The sequence below is a fragment of the Hyla sarda genome, unplaced genomic scaffold (assembly GCF_029499605.1).
Source record: "Hyla sarda isolate aHylSar1 unplaced genomic scaffold, aHylSar1.hap1 scaffold_18, whole genome shotgun sequence".
NCBI classification, from domain to species: Eukaryota; Metazoa; Chordata; class Amphibia; order Anura; family Hylidae; genus Hyla; species Hyla sarda.
The window spans coordinates 890,099-902,827 of record NW_026608445.1 but is presented as its reverse complement, the minus strand read 5'-3'; the positions used below and the strand labels follow the sequence as shown (position 1 = coordinate 902,827).

Genomic DNA, 12,729 nt, shown 5'->3' with positions numbered 1-12,729 from the left:
TCATTATTGTCACTGCAAAGACTGGACTGGGCTGGACCGCCGAAGTGGAACACCACTTAATAGTGGAATGGAATTTCTGTGGGCAGGCTGGCATTTGTGGTGTCAAAGCCTTCTTACAGTTACAGTCTCAAGCAGTTCCTGCACATTTTCCCTGTCTATATAGTGGAGCGGTAGAATTTCCTGAAGGTGTATAGGGTATTGCAGAATGGTGTATGTAGTGCAGGAGAGATCTAGAATTTGTGAGGTCTTAGGTGAAACTCACACATGAGGCCCCAATAATGTCCTGCAAGGATGTCACTATCTCAATCAGCATCTTGGAGGTCATGTCCAGATTGGTGGATGTGCCAGAACTGCCCACGTCCACTTCATTGGGACAGTTGAAGTCCCTACCCAACACTACAGCTCTAGTGGTGGCACACTGGGTTTGCAGAGTCCGGAGCACCTCCAGATGAACAACCTTTTCAGAAGAGGCGTACACAGTGATGAGCCTTATGGGATCCCCCACCCAAGATCCATCCATGATCAGCAATCTTCCACACATGAGCTACAGGACGGAGTCAATTTCAAAATTTTCACCTCTAATCAGGATGACCACCCCTGTAGACCTGCAGTCTCCTCCACTGGACCTGTAGGAGGGGCCATGGAACCACTGCCTGGCCAAATGGTTGTAGGACCTAGAAGAGGGCAAAGCACATGCCTGCAACATGTAATGGGTTCGGTGGCATGTCGAGCAGCCTCTGGACCTCTGGATCAGCAAGCAACTCCTACACTGTCTGTGCTGTGGACTGCTCATCCTCTCTTTCTCATAATCTGTAGGCAGGGGAGTCTTTCCAGGCTCCGATAATCTTCTTCTTGTAGGATTCAGCTTCTGCATAGTCATTTACTTTTCTTTTCCTCTGGTGGGTACCTGGAGGAGGAAGCAGAGGAAATTGCGGGAGGGGGTTAGGTGCTGCTAGGGTGGGGCAGGGTGGGAAACAGTGGCCTTGAATTACAGAAGGGGAGGTGGAAGGTAGTCTCCTTGGTGGGGAAGTAGGAGGAGAAAGGGCTGGAGAGGAGGGGCAGGAGGCAAGGAGTGCCTGGGCAGGGGTGGGGAGTGGCTTGAACGGTGGCTATCACCTTCTTACCCTCCTTCTTAGCCGGTTTCTGCCTTTCCTTCTGTGCTGCTGGCTCCTGACCTCGGGCTGGCTTTAGGGCTTTTGCTGCCACAGATGTGTTTCCCTCTGGGGACAGTCCTTGTAAACTTGGAATGCTTGTCTGCAGAGTTTTCACGTCTTGGTCTTCAGGCAATTCTTGGTCGTGTGTCATGTCACTTGACAAAACTTGCCGGCGTCTTCCTTGCAGTACTTACTCTCGTGGCCCTTCTTGCCACATCTCCTTCAGGTCCAGATAGAAAAAAAAGTCCTCAGGAGTTGCCCAAGAAAAAGGTGGGTGACAGGTGCTGAAGTCTGTCCAGGGATGCAGGATCCTTGCTCAGCCTGATGATCACTGACCACTTTGATATATCTGTGTGAGGCTAATAAACTTGAAAAGTGATCAAAAAAGTATCATCTATCCCAAAATGGCACCAATAAAATCTATAGTTCGCAACACAAAAAATAAGCTCTATTAGCATTTTCTGTGGATCTCTGATGCCTTGACCTTTTGTCTGCCTCTGAACCTCATTCTTTGCTCCCGACACTGCCACTGATGTAATCTACTAATGACCATGCACCTGACCACTGATCCTGGTATTGTTTATATTCTCCTCTTTACCCCCAACTTGTCTTAAAAACATACTGTGCTAAAGGATTTTGCTTTATGCTTTTTTATTTTAGAAATAAATAGAAAATGGTGAATTATACTCACCGATAATTCCTTTTCTGGAAGTCTCCACGACAGCACCCATGAGATTGCATCCTCCTCCTGATTGGGACAGGAAAAACAGTGAGAGGTTAAATTCCCCACCCCTTCCTCTCCACACCAGTGTATTTATAAAGAACACTGAAGGAAAAGGAGAAAAAAGTGCACTAAAACACCACAATAACAAAACCAAAGGGTGGGATGTATGGGTGCTGTCGTGGAGACTTCCAGAAAAGGAATTATCGGTGAGTATAATTCACCATTTCCCCCCATGTCTCCACGACAGCACCCATGAGAAATACCAAAGAATTTATTAGGGAGGGACTATAGCACTGAGAACTTGAAATTGAATAGGCGGGATTTTACCTCTGGCCACATGAGCCTCTGAAATTGTGGTCTTGATGCATCTGGCTATAGAACTTCAGAGGGCCAGCAAATTGAATAAACAGATTATCATCTTTCCTCCATTGACCAGTTCTTTCAATGTAAAGGAGAACAGCTCTTCTAACGTTAAGCAGACTATATGATTTTTCCAGGTAGTTTTTTGGATAAGAACAGAAAAATGGAACCACAATATCTTGTGACCTATGAAAGGTAAACACAACCTTGGGAAGAAAGTTAGGATCAAGCTTAAAAATAATTTTGTCATCCAAAATTCTGTTATAAGGCTCCCGGATAGAAAGAGCCTGAATCTCACTTACTCTTCTAGCTGTAGTGATGGCAATTAAGAAAATAGTTTTGAGAGTCAAACATTTTTCAGAAATAGAATCCAGAGGCTCAAAGGGATCCAGAGGAAGAGCCACTAGAACTGTATTAAAATTACACTGAGGACAGATATTTAAAGTCTTAGGTCTGAGTCTGCTGGATGCTTTAATAAATCTATAAATCCACATGATATCAGTCAATTTTACATGATAGAGAGCACTGAGAGCAGAAACCTGTACTTTGAGGGTACTAGGGAAGAGACCTAAATCAAATCCCTGCTGAAGGAAGTCTAGAATTTTAGGAATCACCAGAGTGTTGAAAAAGAATCCCCACACCAAGAAATAAATTTCTTCCAGGTTTTAGCATAAATTCTAGATGTTGTATCTTTACGGCTAGATAGAAGTGTATTTACTACCTTTTCAGAGAAACCTTCCTTCAGCAGAATGGACTTTTCATTTTCTATCCTGTCAAGCTTAGGTTTTTGATATGACGATGAAAGGATTGTCCCTGGGACAGAAGATCCTTTTGAGGAGGAAGGCAGATGGGATACTCAATACTTAGAGTTTTTAGTAGAGAGAACATCTCCTCTTTGGCCAGTGTGGAGCTACTAGGATTAGAATGCAATGGCAGTTCATTCGTTTTTGAAGGACCCGAGATTACAGAGGTAGGGGAGGAAATGCATATCCCATACTGAACATCCAATCCTGAGCCAAAGCATCTACTGTTAGAGGAGAGGATTTAGGATTTAGGGAATAGAATAGATCCACCTTGTGATTTCTCCTGGTTGCAAACAGATCTGCTTGAGGAACCCCCATCTCTCCGTAATCATCCTGAATGCCCACGGGGCTAGAGACCATTCCCCTGGGTCTAATATATGTCTGCTCAGGAAGTCCGCCTCTAAGTTCCAGACACCTCTGAGATGGACTGCTGAGATCGAAAGTACTTTGTTTTCTGCCCAAGAAAATATTTGATGAGAAATTGATTGAAGAGCTGTATGTCTTGGGCCTCCCTGACGTCTTATAAAGGCTACTGCAGTCATGTTGTCCGAGTAAATGAGGTTATGGCGATTCTTGCAGTTTTCCTCCATGTCTTGGAGTGTCATCTATATCACCAGTAGCTCCCTGAAGTTGGAAGATTTCCTTGCTGTCTGAGGATTCCACCTCCCTTGGACTACTTGAGTCTCTGAGTGAGCACCCCATTCCCATGCACTGGCATCTGTTGTAATAAGTAACTGGTTTGTCTGGAACCAACCTACTCCCTTCTCTAAATTTTTCTTTAACGTCCACCATCTTAGATGGGTTTTTACTTGAGAGGGAATTATCACTCTTTTGTCTAGAGACTTCTGAGACTTGTCCCAAATGGCTAGGATCCACTTTTGTAAAGGCCTGGAGTGAAACTGGGCCCAAGCTACTGATTGGATGCCTGATGTCATATGACCAAGAGTGGATATTGCCGTCCTGATTGTACAAAAGGGGAGGGATAGGAATTGGGACACTAATGCCTGTGGTAATACCCTCTTGGAATCCAGAAGAAAAGAGGTCTGAATCCTTGAATCCAAGAGGGTACCCAGGAATATTTTCCTCTGACTGGGAATAAGATCTGATTTTTCCACATTTAGAATCTAGCCCAACTTCTGGAGAACAAGAATAGTTCTCTGTAAATGAAGTTCCAGTTGAGGAGCAGAGTCCGCCACTATAAGAATGTCGTTTAAATAAGGAATAATTAGAATAGACTCCTTCCTGAGAAGGGCAACAACCTCTGACAAGACCTTGGGGAAAAATCAAGGCGCAGATGACAGGCCGAACGGGAGACAGACAAACTGAAAGTGGCGGACCCTGGGCCCCACTGGATGGCAAAACTCAAAAAATGTTGGGAATTTGAATGGATGGGAATATGGTAATAAGCATCTCGAAGATCGATTGTCGCCATCACCGCCCCCTCCTTTATCAACTGAACTGCAGATTTTACAGATTCCATTTAGAATTTTTTGTAAACCACAAATTTGTTCAAGGGTTTCAGGTTTATAATTGTAAAGAATTTCCCGTTTGGTTTGGAGACCAAAAACAGGGAGGAGTAATGACCTAGGCCCCTCTGAACCTCCTGGATAGCACCCAGGCTGAGAAGGTCCTGAACACCCTTGAGAACCAATTTCAGTTTTTTGGACTCTGACGAGTAAGAACGAATCTTGGCGCGGGAGGTGATGACAGCTCGATCCGAAGGCCCCAAGATATTATCTCTATAATCCATGGATCGGGAATGAGGGATTCCCACACTGGGGCAAAATGGGAAAGCCTTGCCCCCACTGGCCTGGCGTCATTGCTTAGGGTTGGAAGAGGACTGACCAGGGTTAGTGAAGATATTTCTACCCCTACCCCCCTTCCTGTAAGACCACCATCCTGTCTTCCCTTTACCTCCTCTGAAAGATTGGTCTGATTGGGAAAAGAGACGGAAAGGAGATTTCTTAGGTTGGACCTTATCTAAGGGCAGTCCTTTTTTCTTGTCTGCTGCTTTTTCCGATATAGAATCCAGTTCTGGACCAAAGAAACATTTTCCATGGAAAGGAAGGGAGCAAAGTTTACTTTAAAAGTCATGTCTCCCGACCAAGATTTTAGCCACAGAACCCACCTAGTGGTATTGGACAAAACAGCAGTACGAGAAGCAAGTTTAACGGACTCTGCAGAGTCATCAGATCAAAAATTGGAAGCCATTTTAAGAAGGAGTAAGGACTCCAAAATCTGGTCTTTAGGGGTGTCAAACTGGAGATGGTATTCCAGCTGGTCTAACCAGACTCCTAAAGTTCTGGCCACGCAAGTAGAGGCTATACTAGGCCTAAACAAGGAAGAAGAAGCCTCCCAGGTCTTTTTTTTAGCAAACTCTCTGCCTTTCTATCCATCGGATCTTTTAGTTGTGTAGCATCCTCGAAAGGCAGAGAGGTACGCTTTGCTATTTTATCAACTGGGATGTCTACTAACGGTATCGTATCCCAAGTGATAGAGTCTAAGTCATTAAAGGGATATCGCCTTTTTAGACCCCTAGGAATAAAAGCATTCTTTTCTGGTTTTGCCCATTCATCCTTAACAATTTTATGTAAATTTGCATGAACAGGGAAAGTACAGGGTTTCCTGTCTCCTAGGCCTCCAAAAAGCTCGTCCTGGATGGACTTAGTCTCCTGAACCTCCTCTAGATTTAAGGTAGTACGGACGGACTTAACCCCTTCCCGACCTATGACATACCTGTACGTCATGAGTGGCAAGGTGTTCCCGACCCATGACATACAGGTATGTCATGAACATTTTTGCCGCTACTCGCGGCATCCCGCAGCGCCCGGTAAGATGGTAACTATCACTGATAGCCAGCCATCTTACCATGCGACCACGGGGGGTTTCATCCCCCACCACCCCCCAGCGATCGCTGCTATCAGCTAGTCAAATCTGACTAGCTGATAGCAGCGTTTCGCTATCAGAATACTTAGCAGCGCGGTGTGTGAGTCCCGATCACGGGGATCGGGACACACACCGCTCTGCTAAGTGTCCCTGACCTGTCCTCCGGCGTCACTTACCCGGCCATGCGGTGTCCTGAGCGGTCCCGGCACGAGCGGCGTCCTCCAGGCGGTCCCGGCGGTGGTGCGTCCCGGCGGTGAGTTTCCGGCAGCAGGGCGGCATCTTCATTGGCAGCAGTGAGATCGCCGTAAAGCGATCTCACCGCTGCCTCTGGAGTTTCAAAACTGCAATTCCCAGCATGCCCAGACAGACTTTGGCTTTCTGTGCATGCTGGAAGTTGCAGTTTTGCAACATCTGGAGGTCCACAGTTTGGAGACCACTGTATAATGGTCTCCAATCTGTGCTCTTCCAGATGTTGAAAAACTACAAATCTCAGCATGCTCAGTCTGTCCAGGCATGCTGGGAGTTGTAGTTCTCTAACATCTGGAAAAGCACAGATTGGAGACCATTATACAGTGGTCTCCAAACTGTGGACCTCCAGATGTTGCAAAACTACAACTCCCAGCATACCAGACTGCCCAAGCATGCTGGAAGTTGTAGTTCAGCAACATCTGATCCTTCAGATATTGCCGAACTACAACTTCCAGCATGCCTGGGCAGTCTGGGCATGCTGGGAGTTGTAGTTTTGCAACAACTGGAGGCACACTAGTTGGGAAACATTGTCCGTTTCCTACCTCAGTGCCTCCAGCTGTTGCAATTGTTGCAAAACTATAACTCCCAGCATGCACTGACAGGCCATGCATGCTGGGAGTTGTAGTTTTGCAACAGCTGGAGGCACACTTGTTTGGAAACACTAAGTTTGGTTACAAAACACTTGAAAGTTTATTACTTAACTTAGTGTTTCCAAACCAGTGTGCCTCCAGCTGTTGCAAAACTACAATTCCCAGCATGCACGGACAGCCAAAGGGCATGCTCGGAGTTTGCAACAGCTGGATGTTTGCCCCCTCCCCCCAATGTGAATGTACAGGGTACACTCACATGGGCGGAGGTTTACAGTGAGTGCTGCAAGTTTGAGATGGTGCAAATTTTGCGCTGCAGCTCAAACTCCCAGCGGCAAACTTGCTGTGAACCTCTGCCCATGTGACTGTACCCTAAAAACACTACACTACACTAACACTAACCTAAAATAAAAAGTAAAAAAACACTACATATACACATACCCCTACACAGCCCCCCTCCCCAAAAAAAATGAAAAACGTCTAGTACCCTACTGTTTCCAAAACAGAGCCTCCAGCTGTTGCAAAATAACAACTCCCAGTATTGCCGGACAGCCATTGACTGTCCAGGCATGCTGGGAGTTTTGCAACAGCTGGAGGCACCCTGTTTGGGAATCATTGGCATAGAATACCCCTATGTCTACCCCTATGCAAATCCCTAATTTAAGCCTCAAATGCGCATGGCGCTCTCTCACTTTGGAGCCCTGTCGTATTTCAGGGCAACAGTTTTGGGACACATATGGGGTATCGCCGTACTCGGGAGAAATTACCTTACAAATTTTGGGGGGGCTTTTTCTTCTTTAACCCCTTATGAAAAGGTGAAGTTGGGGTCTACACCAGCATGTTAGTGTAAAAAAATAAATTTTTTACACTGACATGCTGGTGTTGCCCTATACTTTTCATTTTCACAAGAGGTAAAAGGGAAAAAAGACCCTCTAAATTTGTAATGCAATTTCTCCCGAGTACGGAGATACCCCATATGTGGGCGGAAAGTGCTCTGGGGGCGCACAACAAGGCCTAGAAGGGAAGAGTGCACCATGTACATTTGAGGTGATTTGCACAGGGGTGGCTGATTGTTACAGCAGTTCTGACAAACGCAAAACAATAAATATCCATATGTGACCCCATTTTGGAAACTACACCCCTCACGGAATGTAATAAGGGGTGCAGTGAGCATTTACACCCCACTGGCGTATGACAGATTTTTGGAACAGTGGTCTGTGAAAATGAAAAATAAAATTTTTCATTTGCACAGTCCACTGTTTCAAATATCTGTCAAGCGCCAGTGGGGTGTAAATGCTCACTGCACCCCTTATTAAATTCCATGAGGGGTGTAGTTTCCAAAATGGGGTCACATGTGGGGGGTCCACTGTTCTGGCACCATAGGGGCTTCCTAAATGGGACATGCCCCCCAAAAACCCTTTCAGAAAAACTCACTCTCCAAAATCCCAATGTCACTCCTTCCCTTCTGAGCCCTCTACTGCGCCCGCCGAACACTTTTACCCCTTGTAAAAATTCAAAAATTGGGTCTACAAGAACATGCGAGTGTAAAAAATGAAGATTTAGAATTTTCTCCTTCACTTTGCTGCTATTCCTGTGAAACACCTAAAGGGTTAAAACACTTACTGAATGTCATTTTGAATAGTTTGGGGGTGCAGTTTTTATAATGGGGTCATTTATGGGGTATTTCTAATATGAAGACCCTTAAAATCCACTTCCAACCTGAACTGGGCCCTGAAAAAGTATGATTTTGAAAATCTTGAGAAAAACTGGAAAATTGCTGCGGAACTTTGAAGCCCTCTGGTGTCTTCCAAAAGCAAAAACTTGTCATTTTTTTAATGCAAACATAAAGTAGACATATTGTATATGTGAATCAATATGTAATTTATTTGGAATATCCATTTTCCTTTCAAGCAGAGACTTTCAAAGTTAGAAAAATGCTAAATTTTCAAAATTTTCATGCCATTTTTAGATTTTTTTTTACCAAGAAAGGAGGCAAATATCAGTGAAATTTTACCAATAACATAAAGTAGAATATGTCATGAAAAAATAATCTCGGAATCAGAATGATAAGTAAAAGCATTCCAGAGTTATTAATGTTTAAAGTGACAGCGGTCAGATTTTCAAAAAATGCCCAGGTCCTGAAGGTGAAAATGGGCTGGGTCATGAAGGGGTTAAAGGGGTACTCCGGTGAAAACCTTTTTTCTTTTAAATCAACTGATGACAGAAAGTTAAACATATTTGTAAATTACTTCTATTAAAAAATCTTAATCCTTCCAGTACTTATTAGCTGCTGAATGCTACAGAGGAAATTCCTTTCTTTTTGGAACACTGATGACATCACGAGCACAGTGCTCTCTGCTGACATCTCTGTCCATTTTAGCAACCATGCATAGCAGATGTATGCTAAGGGCAGCATGGTGGCTCAGTGGTTAGCACTGCTGGGGAATTGGGTTCAAATCCCACTAAGGACAACAATAAATTAAGCATTATTATTATTATTATAATAACGTCAGCAGAGAGAACTGTGCTTGTGATGTCATCAGAGAGCATTCCAAAAAGAAAAGAATTTCCTCTGTAGTATTCAGCAGCTAATAAGTACAGGAAGGATTAAGATTTTTTAATAGAAGTAATTTACAAATATGTTTAACTTTCTGCCACCTGTTGATTTAAAAGAAAAAAAGTTTTCACCGGAGTACCCCTTTAATTAAGGAGTCTATATCATCAAAATTTAACCAAAATAAATTTCAAAGAAGGATCTTCCTCTTCATAAGGATTTTCTACATATTCTCCTTCTTCCAATTCTGGAGATACATTTTCTTCAAAATCCGAAAAAGACACTGTTTTAGTCTTTTTTTTTTTTTTACAGCTGAGACATTAACCGCAGTAGTGGATGCCACAGGGGGGTGTAAAAGAAGCTAACGCTGAGTGCATCTCTGAATGAATCATGGTTTAAATTTGTTGCATAAGAGTTGGAGAGTCGTCTTTAACTACTGATGACCTTTGAAGGTGAGCTCATGATGCAACCTTGTATTATCCAAACCATGTGATGCCAAGTAGAAATTCTATGGGGGAGATTTTTCAAAACTTATGCAGAGGAAAAGTTGACCAGTTAACTCATAGGAACCAAGCAGATTGCTCCTTTCATTTTTTAGAGGCCTTTTTAAAAGTAAAAAAGGAGGGAGATGTTTGGCTGCTATGTGCAACTACTCAGTTTTTCCTCTGCACAGGTTTTGATAAATCTCTCCCTCTATGTTTGATTAAACCCAGAAAATACATATAGCAGCCTTAGATGGGTAATCTGCATTCACATTCTGCTTTTAACTTTGTTGTTATCTTAAATCCAGGCTGAAACCCAGAAAATACACATAAATTAGCCTAAGGGCTCGTTCACAAAGGCAAATCCACCGACAATGGACCCTACAGTGTTGCCTTCATCTGTGCCTGCTCATAGCAGCAATCCGCCGGTACGAGCAGACACGCTGCTATGTGCTAGTCGACGTCCACATGCACAGTATACTCGCACACATCCTGGCTGCTCTCAGAATAGCTCAGGGAGCAGGGGGAGCGGTCGCGATGTGTGCAAGTATACTGCGCATGCGCTCGTCGACTCGTAGTTGTTTTTCTGGAAAAAGATAATGCTACAAGTTACAGTGGTCCCTCAACATACGATGGTAATTCGTTCCAAACGAGCCATCGTTTGTGGAATCCATCGTATGTTGAGGGATTCGTGCAATGTAAAGTATAGGAAGCTGTACTCACCTGTCCCCGCCGCTCGAGATGGTGTCCCCGGGCATCCGCTGGGCTCTCCGCTGTCTTCTCCGGTGCTCCACTGTCTTCTCCGATCCTCTGCTGTCTTCTCCGGTCCTCTGCTATCTTCCTCAAAGGCCTTACTGGGCCTGCGTAGCGAAGTCATTTCGCCGCTGCGTACACCATTCCTATTGGATGACGTGCGCAGGAGCGTATTGACGTCATCGGAGAGGGCCGAGAAGACACCGGAAGACCAGCGTGGGACCCGGAGGGCACCCCGGAGCATTGTGGAGGGATAAGTAATACTTACCGCACCCCACGGGGAACATTAAGCTGCTATTCGGCAGCAGCTTAAGCATTTAGCGCTGCCGGATAGCACTTAATGCGATGGCCCCGACATAAAAAAGCATCGTATGTCGATGCTGACATCGACATGCGATGGCCTCTAAGAGGCCATCGTATGTCGATTTCATCATATGTCGAGGCCAACGTAGGTCGGGGGGGTCACTGTATAAATACTAGATGTATAGGGACAGAATGTTGATCCAGGGTTTATTCTGATGGACATATTGGAGTAAGGATTTTTTTTTTTTTATCTGTTATGGGGAGATTGGTATCTGTCTCATAGGGTTTATTTGCCTTCCCCTGGATCAACACAGTATGGTTATATGTTGAACTTGACTGACTTTTGTCTTTTTTAAACCTTAGGGACTATGTAACTATGTATCCTGTGCAGGGCTTCCTTGTTCAGAGGGAGTTCTTTGTTAGCAAGCATGGGGATAGGGAAATGGCTTATGGGTTGGGAAAAGTCATCGTGATAAATTCCCATCCACATTTCTTGCAATACAGTTTCTGTTATAAGGAAAATTCTACACACGCACTCACCACCCAGATGCAAAAATTTTGACCAATTTGGGTACAGCACCAGTTCCATTTGACATGAATTGAAATAACATTGCACTCAGTATAAGCCCATTAAGATCTTTGTCATGGGACCCCCATCCCCGCAACACACACTGTTTTCTTATTTAGGTTGTTTGTTTTCTCCTTTTAGATTATTTAATAAAGTATTCTTAACATCCTTATTTCTAATGCTGTAGATAATAGGATTCAACATTGGAGTGACTACTGTATAAAGAACAGACACAGTCTTGTTTGTCTCCAGAGAGTAAGAAGATCGAGGTTGAAGATACACAGACATGATGGTCCCATAGTAAAGGGTTACAACAGTGAGGTGGGATGTGCATGTGGAAAAAGCTTTTTGTCTTCCTTGTGAAGAGTGAATCTTCATAATGGTAGAGATTATATGTACATATGAAATTAAAGTCAAAGAGAAAGCACAGACAGCAATGATTACGGTTGCTATATACATTGCTATCTCATTCAGCCAAGGATCTTTGCAGGACAATCTTAAAAAAGGAGGCACTTCACAAAAGAAATTGTTGACATCACGAGACCCACAAAAGGGTAATTGGAAAGTGAGTGGCACATGTATGAGGGCATTTACTATGCTCACGCTCCATGATGTTAGAGCTAAACACACACACATCATCTTATTCATGATAATGTTATAATGTAATGGCCTACAAATGGCTGCAAACCTATCATAGGCCATGACTGAAAGTATAATACACTCTGTTGCTCCAAGTACTAATGAGAAGAACATCTGAAATCCACAGCCCAATAGTGAAATACTCCTGTCCTTAGATAGAGTATTAATAAGAATTATGGGAACAATCGTGGAAGAGAAGCAGATGTCAATAAAAGAGAGATTACCCAGGAAGAAGTACATAGGGATGTGTAAGGCTGGGTTTATTCTCAACACAATAATAAGTAAAAGGTTCCCTGAAATTGTGATCATAAACATCACCAAAAATAGAAGGAAACACAAATACTGAAGGTGAGGAACAGTAGATAGGCCTAGTAGAATGAACCCTGTTGGATTTGTTTGGTTTGATTTCTCCATGTAAGTTACCATATTTCTGATTTAAAAAAAAATGTTGCACAATATTGGTAAATAGTTTACTTTGCACAGATCAAAAGAACAAGCAAATATAAGAAGCTTTGCATTATATTTATACTTACTTCTCCTGTCATCATGCTGCTAAAATATTCTTCTCTGAAGACCAGCTCAGTTTTGTCCTGTGTCTGCAAGACAAGCAAAACAAGCCTCTGGAAGGGGGGGGGGCTCAGCCCACCAGCTCTAAGAGAAGTGCAAA

The 12,729-nt window shown here is 43.7% G+C and overlaps 1 protein-coding gene across 1 annotated transcript; it reads right to left on the bottom strand.

Moving 5' to 3' along the window:
- Nucleotides 1-11,534: 11,534 nt before the first annotated feature.
- Nucleotides 11,535-12,476, bottom strand: LOC130313973 (olfactory receptor 5V1-like). The gene has a single exon (XM_056552707.1). The coding sequence runs from the start codon at nt 12,474-12,476 to the stop codon at nt 11,535-11,537; it is 942 nt and encodes a 313-aa protein (XP_056408682.1).
- Nucleotides 12,477-12,729: the final 253 nt, after the last annotated feature.

What these genes read in the sequence shown, in the direction of transcription:
- LOC130313973 (XM_056552707.1), bottom strand. Translation starts at nt 12,476, where the DNA reads ATGGAGAAATCAAACCAAACAAATCCAACAGGGTTCATTCTACTAGGC.